This window comes from Saccoglossus kowalevskii, chromosome 2 (assembly GCF_978046115.1).
Source record: "Saccoglossus kowalevskii chromosome 2, keSacKowa6.1, whole genome shotgun sequence".
Lineage (NCBI taxonomy): Eukaryota > Metazoa > Hemichordata > Enteropneusta > Harrimaniidae > Saccoglossus > Saccoglossus kowalevskii.
In genome coordinates this window covers 37,026,815-37,041,206 of record NC_140642.1, presented here as the reverse complement: position 1 = coordinate 37,041,206, position 14,392 = coordinate 37,026,815, and the positions used below count along the sequence as shown (strand labels likewise).

The window sequence follows — 14,392 nt, the reverse complement described above, 5'->3', positions numbered from 1 at the left end:
AGCATTTTCCTAACTACCTTACTGCGGGATATTCCTAACTACCTTACTGCGGCATTTTCCTAACTACCTTACTGCGGCATTTTCCTAACTACCTTACTGCGGGATATTCCTAACTACATTACTGTGGGATATTCCTAACTACCATACTGCGGGATATTCCTAACTATCATACTGCGGGATAGTCCTAACTCCATTACTGCGGGATATTCCTAACTTCCTTACTGTGGAATATTCCTAACTACCTTACTGCAGGATATTTCTAACTACCTTACTGCAGGATGTTCCTAACTACCATACTGCGGGATATTCCTAACTACTTTACTGCAGGATTTTCCTAACTACCTTTCTGTGGGATATTCCTAACTACCTCACTGCGGGATATTCCTAACTCCCTTACTGCGGGATTTTCCTAACTACTTTACTGCGGGATTTTCCTAACTACCTTACTGCGGAATATTCCTAACTCCCTTACTGCGGGATTTTCCTAACTACTTTACTGCAGGATTTTCCTAACTACCTTACTGCAGGATATTCCTAACTACCTTACTGCGGCATTTTCCTAACTACCTTACTGCGGGATATTCCTAACTACCTTACTACGGGATATTCCTAACTACCTTACTGTGGGATATTCCTAACTACCTTACTGCGGGATTTTCCTAACTACCTTACTACGGGATATTCCTAACTACCTTACTGCGGGATTTTCCTCACTACCTTACTACGGGATATTCCTAACTACCTTACTGCGGGATATTCCTAACTACCTTACTGCGGGATATTCCTAACTACCTTACTACGGGATATTCCTAACTACCTTACTACAGGATATTACTAACTACTTTACTACGGGATTTTCCTAACTACCTTACTATGGGATATTACTAACTACCTTACTGTGGGATATTCCTAACTACCTTACTGCGGGATTTTCCTAACTACCTTACTGCGGGATATTCCTAACTACCTTACTGCGGGATATTCCTAACTATTATTACTGCTCAGGAATCTCTATATCTCTAGTATACATATATCCAAGGATTGTTTGACTTTTGTTAATTTTCATGTTGACAAAAAAAATCATAATTATATTATAGTAAATAGTGACCATGATTGTCATGGCATGCCTTAAGTAATTCCTGTGTGTAACATAAGACTAAACTCTTCTGGGTACGAGGCAACTTTTCTCACTTCCCTCTTAACTTGCAGCTTACACTTTTTTTGCCATTTTAATCAACATGCACATTGCCTTGTACAGCCCAACATCCTATAAAGACATATTTTATATCTGATTAAACAGCAGTGGTCGTCCCAGCGTTTCCTATTTGATATTGATTTGTAGCAACATACATAACAAGTGTAGAATATATTGCTTTTTCACATAAAAGTAGTAACACATAAGCTGTACTAACTTAAACATGTCAATATATTTTATAGTTATAACTGTCACTGACATTGGAATCAGGGATTTCAAGTGTTATTAAATATGACATTAAAAAAGGCAATAGATTAAATGTTTTCACACCACCATTCTCAATAAATATACCAAGGCATAGACATTATCATAAAACTGACAAAAAGATTATTTTATTATAAAAAAACACACAGTAAGTGTAAAATAATTACTGTGCATATAAAAAGACCGATTTGATACAGAAGATCATGATTGTATAACAGTAAATAAATAACAAAAATTCTGTCTAACATATTCTGTGTCATGGATTTTGTGTCATTTAGCCCATAATATATGAAGTCAAATTTGTGTGGCCTTTTATGATGAATGGAATGTAAAGAGTTAGTACTGCCAGATCATTTCACACAAACATATCCACACCAAATACAAATACATTTAAAAAAAATCATATAAAATATAAAGCGATTAAACAAGACACACGCAACTAAAATCACAGTAAAAACTTATTTGTGTAATATTGTAGTGCACCAAGTATTGGCAGGACAAAACAATAAGAACTGATCTATTAGTAATGGTTTTAGCAGGATTATTAACACATGGGTTGTTTTTTCTAGATATAATACCTCAAGAAACCAGACAATGTTGAGTAGTGCATGAAACTAACGTGCATCAATCATGTGTTACATTTCAGTAATTTTCTGTGAATCCCAAAAAATGTTGCTTATTTCTTATTCCTGCTTATTTCAAAACCATGGCAGTTATAGTTATGTCTGTCATTATTCCTATTTGTGATTACTTGCCTAAATCAAATAAGTTCATGAAAAGTTAATCACAATATGAAACGATTTAATAGACAATTTGAGATCAAGTCTGTTATATGGTCAGAGGTACAGTATTTACATACTTATTAGGTTATAATCAGTGAATGGTAAAAAATACAGCCCAGCCTGCACACCTCAAATGTAGAAACTCATGATTGTACCAATACTACCAGTAACTGAGAACTGTAATACTGCCTGGTGATTCTGGTGAAGCTGTGATTAATCTGGTATCATTCACCCACAGTTTATGAAGTAAACTTGGATTACGATGTGCAACATTCAATTTTCTTCCAGTCTAAAAAACAAGAAGATCCATATATTTTAGTCATATTATTTCATTTTTTACACATTTATCTTAAAGTAAAAATTAATCATTTCCACCATTAAAAACCAATATCCAATACCGCTATGGACTGATTCATGGTGCATGACAAATAAGGAAATTACAAAAACAGCAATGTCATGGACGCTCAATGCATATAAATCATCAACACTCACATATTGACTAAGAAATCAATAATAATTATTACAAGAACACAGCAAAGTATGTACAAAGGCAGTACAGTGTTTGTAGCGAGCATCACATAGAGGGCAAATGTTCCCATGTTTTGCAGTATTCTAATGATAACCCTATTATTACATATTTTAGTGAGATAAAAAAGCCTGAAGTGCTGCTAAAAATTATTTGTTCAGTGTGTTCAGTGACGTGATTCTATTTCAGTCTCTACAATGTATCTGATGTAATCAAAAGTAAAGATGATGCACATATTCCAAATATGTAGGCATTCAAAAGAACTAGTAACACGTTTCAAACATGTTCATACAGTATATGATGGATGAAGAAATTTTATTAATTGTTAATTCTGTGTCAGATTTATAATAGTCCATGTTACCTTGGCATCCCAAACAACAATTTTTTTTCTGTCGCCACCAGTTATTATTCTTGGTCCCCATATACAGAGACAACGTACAACACCAATGTGTTCTCTCATTACATTCAAACAAATACCTGCCAAGTAAATGACAAACAAACGATGAATGAACAAACATACGAATGAATGAATCACAGCAATAGACGCCTCAAAGACAAATATATATCACATTAGTGAGAGAAGAGACACTCTTGTAATATCTTATTTTTATTACATGTCACATGATGATGGAAATTTACAATATGATTATTTCTGAATAAAATAAACCACATTAGATGTACCAGTAATTGTATTTCTTTATCACAGAACATACATTCCCATAATTTATCTCATGAGATTCAGAGTTATTATAGCTTTAAATACCTTGAAGGTTCCACAATCTAACTGTACTATCAGATGAACCAGATGCTATCACTTCACTATTATACTGTAAACAATACTGTGGAATAAATGGAAATATTTATCAACTCTTTATATCATGTGTATTGATGGTTATAAGGGTTTGATATACTGCACTGTTCTGTATTAAGAGTTCATGTTTACTAGTAAAACCATAAAAAATCTGATAGTTTTCTCCATTGTAAATTATCCAATAATTTGTCCAATATTTTGCTTTGAATACATTCCGATGTGTGCCACAGGAACAGTTTGTTCAGATCATGATAACTCGCAGTCCAACACAGTACAGCATAAAACAAAAATATCAAAACTTGCATGTCCCTGTCCATATTGCATTTAAGGTATGCAATTCACACATGGCTTCAAAGAATCTTCATAACATATCACTTATTATATCAAATGCATATTTTATCACTTTCAATGTACAATCTACTACTCACCACTTCACCTGTATGTCCTGCCAGAGTCTGTCTACAATAACCACTTTCTGTATCCCATATTTTGATCAATCCATCACCACCTCCACTGACAATAATGTTATCATCAAACTGGCAACAATATACAACTAGTATAGATACAATAAAAACAACAATACATGAAATTTTACAACAGAATTCAGTGTATAGTAAAAAGTTCTACAAGTACCCGGTATTTATTCTTAATGAAAATGTATCACATCATAAAACATAATTTTATCAATGACTACATAATGACTACAATACAATCAACTAACAATCATTCTTGTCATGTACACTGAGTTTATAGCATTTTATTTTGGCTAAATTTTGTATTATTATTTTATTTTTATACTATAAAAATTATTTGTTTTTCATTATTGTACATAAACCTAATTATGTAATTTTTTAAACAGATGTGATGAATTTCATTCATTTCTATTTGCATAATAATAATAATAACACCTATACTATTATTATTGTGTTTACCTTCACTGTGTCCCTGTAATGTATGTACACAGATACCTCTCCGTAGATGCCACAGTTTAAGGGTTGAATCCCAACTGGTGGAAACTGCCATGTTTTTGTACATTGTTAAAAACTAAATGCAATGTAAAGCATAAATAAACATGAAATATTTCAATTTCTACATGATACAGATTACTCTCATTCCAATAATGGATAGAACATCAAATCCACAATATTGCCAGCTAATTGACTGATGATATGACTATGCATTGGAATGCATTTTTTAATTGGATTTGATTATCATTCTTAAGAGGAGCTACAATGTGAGAGAGATACAATTGATTTAAAAATTGTCTGAGTGTCATACAATTTTCCTCTTTAGTAGGTCTTTGTTGAAGGAATAGACATGTGCCTTCTGTTACTTTTCTACCATTTTACAGTAATCAGTGTCAGGAACAGTTTGTGAACACTGATTCAAATACTGCATGTCAGAGATGATGCCCAATACAAAAATTTAGTCATCGATCTGAAAACCATATGAGTTAATTTTTGCAGAGTAACACTTTTGAATCTTTCCTTAATATTTTATCTGAAACTGGTACATTATTTAGGTTGAAGCAGCTCTCACAGGCACAAAATAGGATAAAAACTGGTTCAGCATGTGCCTACTTTTCACATTCACTTGCAAAATATTAGTCTAAGAATGGTGTAAACTAACGAAGTCAATTGTCATTGACATATACCATGCAAATTATTACACAAAATAATATCAAACCTCACAGTAAATTTTAATGTCTCCTTTTGAGAACATTTTCACACAATCTAAATCAAGTGATCATGTAACGTTAGCTAATTTGCTGGTAATAATCCTGATTTGGTGTGACTTCCATTATTGCAATGACAGTAATACAGCATTTGCACATACACGTCTTGTAAATAATAATTTGTTCTTAGGAGCCAACTATTTCCAAAAGGTAGCCTCATGATAATGTTGGATAGTTCATCAGTAGTTCTCTACTTGTAACCATGCACACAATTTTGACTAAATTAAAAAAACAAACTCACTTTAATTTGTTATTTTGGGATATCAATGCAGAAACATTTTTAATTATTTATAAAATTCTAATAGTCCAACTGGGATACTAATTTTGGAAAATGGTGGCCCTGGCACATGAATTGGTTACTGTTAATTTGGAACCCCTCATATACAATATACTGTAAAATACACAAATTCACCTCAGTGAAGAATCGCAAAATTTGATGACAGTGAACATTTCTCTGGGGTCTTAATGACAAGGAATTTCAGTTACTTCAGCAAATTTTTGTCTTCACGAATGCTATAAGATCATGAATTCGAGAACATTTCTAGGAGAGAAAATTAAATAATATATGGTACTGTGAAATTAACTATTAATACTTTGCATACCTCAATATCATCCTGATGTCCACGCAATATATGTACACATTTACCGCTGTGATACAACCACACTCTAATAGTTCTATAATAAACAAATAAATAATACTTAACTTATCAGAAGATTATTATATTTATTTATTTATTTCTAATAGAGAAATATTAGGCACATAAGATTTGTAAATGTACTCCCAAAACAAATTGCAAAATTGTTAATCTTTGTATATTTGGATTGAAATTTGATAACTTAATCTTGTTATTAGTACAACCTTAGTAATGTGAGAATGGCATTAATCTGAGCCTTTCTCTGTCCATAGGCTAGATAAATCAAGACTTCTTAGTAAATTTATACCTTCAATTCAATTTCTTATTCATCAAGTTACATTACAATAATAACATCTGCTTTTGTTATCATAGTGTAATTATAAATCGGAAGAAATTCCATATTTATTTTTAGATATCAGTATTTATATATTTTCTAAAGCAGTAGAACAAATCACATTGGAAATAGAGGAGACAAAGTATTAACATGAAAGGTTATTATGTCACTCAGTCATATACGTACTTGTCACATTGGAATAGAGGAGACAAAGTATTCACATGAAAGGTTATTATGTCACCCAGTCATATACGTACTTGTCACATTGGAATAGAGGAGACAAAGTATTCACATGAAAGGTTATTATGTCACCCAGTCATATACGTACTTGTCACATTGGAATAGAGGAGACAAAGTATTCACATGAAAGGTTATTATGTCACCCAGTTATATACGTACTTGTCACATTGGAATAGAGGAGACAAAGTATTCACATGAAAGGTTATTATGTCACCCAGTCATATACGTACTTGTCACATTGGAATAGAGGAGACAAAGTATTCACATGAAAGGTTATTATGTCACTCAGTCATATACGTACTTGTCACTTGAAGCTGATACAATTGTTTTCCCATCAAAACAAACGCTGTCTACTCCTCTGTTATGTCCCATCAATGTGTCCAGTAATCTTCCAGTTTTCACATCATAAACACGTAGTATACTATCAGCACATCCACTGACAACTATGTTGTCCTGCGAAAACAATGATCCGCATTAAACTTAACACTAATCCTGCCGATAAACAAATGTGACTACATTTTAATTATTTATTCAGTATTGCATTATACACTATAGGTCTCCTGTACCTAGATGTATATTACATGTCCACAAATACTAATGACGTATCACACTTCATATTGTACAAAGGAGAGTAAACATTTACCTTGATTTGTAAACAAGTTACAGAGTCTGTATGGTCTTGAAATATATGTAAACACTGATAGGTAAATATATCCCACACTCTAACAGTTCCATCTGCACTACCACTTACTATTACTTTGTCTACAAAGAAGAAAAATAATATAGCGTATCTATTATAACCTTGTCAATTACATTGTTAAGTACATAAGACTGTCACGATTAGATAACAATAGATGTATAACAAACTAATGAATGTAAAATTGTTGTTTTGCAAAGCAATAATATATTATCTAAGCACTTTATGCAGAAAATACTAGCTGAAAAAAAACATCATAACTACATAAATTAATTAATATTTATGATCCTCAAATAATACTTCATAAATTGTGTTAATCTCAATGTCCCTTATAGAACAATATGGCATGAATTGTTAAAAAAGTTCCCAGATAATAGTGCAGCATTGTCCGAATCGCACAGTTTACGCTAAAGCCGGTCATTCATAACTGGCCCACGAATCCGTGCGTGATCGTGTTAGGAAAAGCTGTATTTCACTGCAGTTAAATTGGGTCATTTGATTGGGCACGCCAAGGAGCTGGCGCCACCAATCAGAGTTGCTCTATCATAAATGTGAAGATCGGGGAGCTCAAGACAGATTAAAACAATGATGGCGTGTAGGCTTTGCTGATTCACCTGGAGTCAAGAACAGAAGGTCTATATTTGTTGACATGTTTCCAAAATTTCTTGTTCCAAATTTCAAAATTGTTTGTGGGCAAGTGAATGAGGACAATGGAATGTCTAAATATTTGGGCAAACTGTGTTTTAGTAAACTGACAAAACTGTCGAAAGTGATAACATATCGACTTGCCCGATTCGGTCTTCGATGCAACACAGTCGAGGGACTGTGTTTGCAACAAACAAGTCATTTCCCTCAGATACAGCACTAAGCGATTCTTTTGATGGTCAGTAAGCTCGTTCAGAGAAAAAGCTAGCAACATGTTTATTTGATTACGCCAAATTAATTTTACCAAGTAATGTGCAGTTTCTTTCGTGAGTTCTGATTGGGTGATGCAAATGAGCCGAAGTGAATCTTATAATCGTTTGATGGTGTGCGACATACAGTAAATCATGGTGCAATCTGCCAAGGGTTAATGTTGAGGCTACGGCCGAATAAATGGTCCTTGGCTGGTGAAAATGATAGTGCAGTAATATAAACTACTAGTCAGATTTGAAAAAAGTGGGAAACACTGCACTGTCAATTTTTTGATTTATACTCAAAACATATCGCTTTATTACACTTGCATAATTGTAAAGTGTAAATGTCTTCATTCTGTCTAAGTCTAAAAATGTTTTATGTCAGTCAATTTTAACCCCATATCTTTAAAAATTCACTTGCTAAAATTGAACTTAGTTGACATTTCCTAGTGATTGATAAGACTTCTAAATTTGAAGATAATCAGATAAAATTGTTTGAGTTATTGTAACCACAAGAAAAAGACGATTTTAAGTGAAATTTAATGAATATCTTGAAAAATATACCTTTACTATAATCTAACTTGAATGAGGTCCCAGAGTAGTTAATATAACATCCAAGTGATGAATAAATTGGATAAAAACTGTTTGAGTAACTGTATACCACAAGAAAAAGTTTACAATGGAGTCAACAATGACAAAAATAAGTTATTTATCAAACTTAAGATTAAGTTTTGTTTTATAGTAATATAGTTCAAACATGTCAAAGATATGGATCCAGATGCTTAATTATGATGATTTATTTAGTCATCTTGTATCTGTACTTCTCCATATTGAGAGATATTGCTCTGGAACAGCATTAATTAAAACAAAATGGCCACTGTTCAGCCATTTTGAATATATTTGTGTATCTATGATATGATATATAATGAACATATAAAATTTGATCATAATCAGTAAAAGCATGGCAGAGTTATGGCACTAGAACTGCATTCATTAAAACAAAATGGCCATTAGTTGGCATTGTCCAAGTATGTACCAAGTTTGAACAAAATCCATCCATAGATCCTTGATTTTGATGATTTTTCAGCACAAAAATGGCCGCCATTCAGCCATCTTGAATCAGATTGTGAAACAAATTGATGTGCATATGTATAATATGATGTATGTGTGAAGTTTGAATGTAATTGGTCCAGGCATGTTTAAGATATAGGTCTGGACGCACTCACGAACACACAGATGCACTGCGTTCGAACAGTGACTAACAATGAAAACAGACATTATATAACTTGCTTTTAATATACAATGATACAGACAAGGTAAAAATGAGAATTTGCAGAGAAAAACATTATCATTTATGGAATCAAGAGTCAGTAAAGGAGTTGAAATGATACATCCTATATATCACCAGACAGTGATGTACTGGTATTGATACTGACTTAGGGACAACGTCAAAAGATCGATGTCGGATAAAAAACTTAATTCCTTTAGTTTTTTTCCAAAACCCCCTACCCCCCACTGAAACTTAATTGATAAATATTGGTCATGGCGTCAGACTATACATTCACCATTAAATACAAATTGATAATCGGACAGTAGTATTGCATAGCAGTTGGTTGTCGGGTGGGTGTAAAAAGATTTTACAAATGCACCTCATTTGATTTACACTCGAACCAAACCATTTTTCTGTTTTTTTCCCTTTTCGGTTATTTCTGTCCATTTATTGGATAGAAAAAAAAACGAACTACAAATACTCCAAGATTTTTTTGACTTCATTAAAAAATAAAATCGTTTTTCTAGGACGGAAACTTTTTAAGGTCAAAACCCCCCACCCCCACCCCCAAACTAAAGAAAATAAGTTTTTTATCCGACATCGATCTTTTGACGCCGTCCCTTAAGTACACATATATACATATCATATAAACTTGATGTTATTATATATTTGAATAAATTGAAACAATTCAGCAAAATCCTTTCATATTATTTGCATGATTTATGAATATAGAGTACAGCATAAAATTATCAATTGACAATGCAGTTTTCATCATTTTATGAAAACACATGTTCATCTTTTGTTTTTAATTTACCTTTTGTGATCAACAGATCTAAACACAGATTGATACTTACGATTACTGTCCAATGCAGTAACTTGTTCTTTATGTCCCTTCAATACTGGTATAACCGTGTATTTACCAGTTATCCAATTATTATCTAGATGATGAGCTCTCATGTAAACATCTTTCCATTTACAAACCGGTGTCAGATTACTTGGTGTATCTGGTGCAATGTACCGAGGTGAAGTGGCCGTAGTACCAGCATTTGGTGAAAACGGTCTCTCTATCATCAAATCACTGCCATATGATGACCATCCTTTGCTGATACACAAATTCTGCCTGTGTTGTGAAAGAAAATGAATACTGTATTTGCCCTATTAGAAGTGTATCTCCAATAGATAAGCATAAAAATCAATAACAAATATGTGACTGTTTTGACCATTGACATACCTTTGTCATTTGCATAAGCATATGCACTACTAATAGAGCTATTATGGTAGCATCCTTACTAAACACCTTACTCAGTACAATTCTTTTAATCATGGGTTGTGCAATTATATACTCACAGTGACTTTCACAACTAACATTTGAATTTGGTGATTAAACCATATAATTCAGTGTTCAGTAAAAACTCATATGGACATATTCAAAAGTTTTTCTTAGTTACAAATATAGTTGAAACTGTGTTTAATAGTGTGACCAGCTCTATTAGTACATGAGCCATGTTCATTTTGTACCAACTATTAAGGTATTAAGGATGTGTGGTATCATTGGGAATAACTTTTGTTAGTATTTTTTCAGAAATGAGTGCTAGACTGGTTGAATCAGTAGTTTAAACAAAATTTGGAGGGGGCAAAGTTCACCCTGTTATTATGAATAGTAATTTTAGCAGTAATGTGGATGGTAATTTATGAACAGTAATATTTATAAATATATGATTCAGCACAACAACAACAACAACGGCCAACTTGGTCAATAAACTATACAGTTTGTCTTCTGTATGTGACACACTAGCAATTAATATCATAAAAGTAATATTAATATCCTAGAACTAATATTAATATCCTAGAAGTAATATACATATATTAATAGGATTCAACAATTGTCTTACTGTACTGGATATCTTGCAGAAAAACGTAGCTGTTATTATGGCAACACATTACTTTAAATACCAAGGTACATGTATTTCAAAGTAGGAAAGTATGTTTTATTACTTTATCTGTGCTATCTTAATTTTTACTATTATAAAGCATTATAGACAGTGATATCTGAGCAAATTGTTTTGGCAGGTGGTATAACGATAAACTAGACATAGAGAACATGTGACACTTACCATATAGGATCATGATTGGATCTCTCTCTCCATAATTTATTACAACATGCTATTTTACACAGATCACTGGGTGATAAATAATAGAATATCCTCTCAGTAAGTTCTCTGGGTAGGTAGGCTACAAAATCAACTGCTAGCAGCGGCTTAAGTTCAGCATATAAGAATCTTAGCTGTAGCGGCTGCCAAGAAATAAATTATAGTATTGAATTTCATAAAGGCGAGAAAATTTATGGGAATTTATAAAATATTTATTAACTGCCTGTTGGAATTACAATTAGTTTGTATGGTGTTGCTACATCATATTGAATAGAAATTAATGTTAACGAATTAGCTAAACATCAACAAACATAGAAATGCTTTAATATGAAAAAGAGGTTGGTCATGAACACTACGTCATATCTATACTAGCTAGTATACGATTAGGCAGGTGCACCACAGTATGAGTGTAGACAACGTTTGAATTGAATGAAAAATGAGGATCTGTATTTACAAATATATAAAAATGTATCTATAAACAAAAGTACAGGTTTCTGCCATACACTGTATAAAATATTTAATATTTTTTACTTATTAGTTAACTTAATTTCACAACATACTCACCTGGCACTTGAGGAGCAGTCTTATCAGTATCTCATTCTGTTGGTCTCGATTACAACTTTCAAAAGTTGTGAGAACAGTCTTGGATTTATCTTCAAATGACTTGGGCATGATGGTATCTTGATGGGCACTGATACATCATTAGTGGTCAAACATTCTGAAGTCAAATAAATTTTATCAATCATTGTCTAAACTCTGTACATACCACACTTTCAAATCTTTACAGAAAACAGAAAAATAAGTTGCGTCCTTCTGACTTTCTTTATGTTTTGCACATGTACTAAGGGATTGATCAGTTACTTCGGCCTAGGGGGGTCGGCAGATTCCATTTTGCCAGCTGTAAATCTAAGTTGACCCACCCCCTATCAAATAAGAAAAGTGGGTGACCCCCCCCCCCCCACATTATATTTTAAAACATGCTGGGACACCCCTCCCCCACAAAAAACAAAACAAAAACTTTAACAGTTTTGGCTCTGACATGATTACAAAATATATTATATGTGCATTGAAAATATCATGGTTTGCCATTTTTTTGACATAATTTTTAGTGTTTGCATTTAATAGTCCATAGGAGGGGAGGGGAAGCATAAAGCCAAAAAACGACTACAGAAAAGGCTGCAGGGAAGAGGAAAATCTATGCTGCTAAAGATAGTAAATAAAAGCAAAGGTGTGGAGTACTCACTTGATAAATGCCCTTATAAGATAGGAAAAGAAGATTTGAATCTAGGCGGTTTGAACTCTTTGAAAATTAATTTGGATTTAAAATATCTTTCATATCGTATAGACCAGGAATGCTTTACACCCGAACTTTTTTTTGCTTAAATTTGTGTTGGATTTTGGTATTTTACAAAGCAAAATATGCATATTTAAAAGTTAAAAAAAAAAAAAAGTATTTATTTATTTTTTCATCATTTATTTTAATTTATATATCAGCATTTTCACAAATTTGATTTTTTTTGATTTGCTGAACAAAAACTGTCACTGCTTTTTGTACTAATTGCTGTGCTGTCTTTCCGTCTCTTGTTATAATTGGATAAATTCAGTAAATATCTTATACAATGGTGACTTCAGACTTTAAATAACATATTCTGATATCAGCAGCACATGGACTTGGAATGTGCTTAAAACTTAACTGTATAATTGGGGTTCTAGTCACATTGCATAATCTGTTAGTTATTTGGCAACTACAACCCAAAAATATTTAGCCTATAACATTTTTTTCATCAAACAATTTATAGGCAATATAGGTAATAGTTATTATTAAGAACACATTTGTACGATTAACATTCTTATGATTTGTTATGAAATATTTTTTTTTAAATATATGCATAAGCGCGTGTGTGAATTCTGGAAAACATGATGACCCCCTATTCATGATATCAAAAACAGGGTGACCCCCCCTATTCACAAAATCAAAAACAGGGTAACCCCCCTACTGATGCACTGACCCCCCCTAGGCCGAAGTAACTGACCAATCCCTAAATATTGAGAAAGATAGATATTTGACAAAATTAGTTTTCCAGAGTTTGAAAAACTTAATGAAGAATGTAAGTTCATATATTTATTAAGTGCTTTAGACACTTATTCTGTTTTACCTTTTTCCAAATATGTATATTCTATTTTAAAAGTAGTTGATAGTTTATGTATAGTTTTGTTTAGTGACCATACTGCTGTATGGAGCATATAGTGTTGTGTCAATAAATTATTGTCATATCAAAATATTGAAAAAATGTGTAATAATTGTATATAAAAGAATATAACTTTTATTGAAGATGTTGATTTTTGCCATCTGACCATTACGAAAACAATATTTGCCAGTGTGGTTTTATCGTAATCCAAAACATAGTAAATTTATATTATTATTATTAAAAAAAAAGTTGATCGTTGAATTATTGAACAATTTACTTAGCAGCTTTTATTTTCTTTGCAATGAGAGTTATAAATTATATAATTGTGTCAGCATATTTGTGAGAAACAAACTATAGTTTTGAAACTTAAAAATATATCGTGAGCCACTAACACTTGCACGAGTGTCTAAACTGTACTGACCCACTGTAATGAACACTGGAATGCGATAATTACACAGAGCATTGATATTTATCTTAACCTCAACCCATTTATGGACAAATTTAATATTAGTAAATATTATTATTATGTAAATCTCACCTTTGAAGAACGTGTCACAATAAAATCATCGTAAATTGAGAAGTTTAACCGTAGTTTTAGAGGAAATGCACAAACATTAGCAGGTGAACACAGCAGCCGATGCCATCTTGACCTTACAAATGCTTTCTAA

At 32.4% G+C, this 14,392-nt stretch overlaps 1 protein-coding gene across 1 annotated transcript; it reads right to left on the bottom strand.

Annotated features, from left to right (window-relative positions):
• Positions 1-1,565: 1,565 nt before the first annotated feature.
• LOC100375604 (uncharacterized) lies at positions 1,566-14,384 on the bottom strand. Its single transcript, XM_085495211.1, has 12 exons — positions 14,263-14,384; positions 12,100-12,253; positions 11,500-11,678; positions 10,240-10,505; positions 7,166-7,284; positions 6,824-6,975; positions 5,916-5,988; positions 4,511-4,622; positions 4,007-4,131; positions 3,531-3,606; positions 3,129-3,244; positions 1,566-2,530 (listed from the first exon to the last, which is right to left on the bottom strand). Exons 2-12 carry the CDS (start codon positions 12,205-12,207, stop codon positions 2,402-2,404), a joined length of 1,455 nt encoding a protein of 484 aa, XP_085351337.1. The 5' UTR covers positions 12,208-12,253; positions 14,263-14,384; the 3' UTR covers positions 1,566-2,401.
• Between the last annotated feature and the right edge of the window lie 8 nt (positions 14,385-14,392).

Coding starts and splice junctions, on each gene's coding strand:
- LOC100375604 (XM_085495211.1), bottom strand. CDS start 12,207: ATGCCCAAGTCATTTGAAGATAAATCCAAGACTGTTCTCACAACTTTT. Junction 5,989..6,823: donor GTATCAGCTTCAAGTGACAA/GTACGTATATGA, acceptor TGTTTATTATAG/AACTATTAGAGTGTGGTTGT. Junction 4,623..5,915: donor GACATCAGGATGATATTGAG/GTATGCAAAGTA, acceptor CATTGCATTTAG/TTTTTAACAATGTACAAAAA.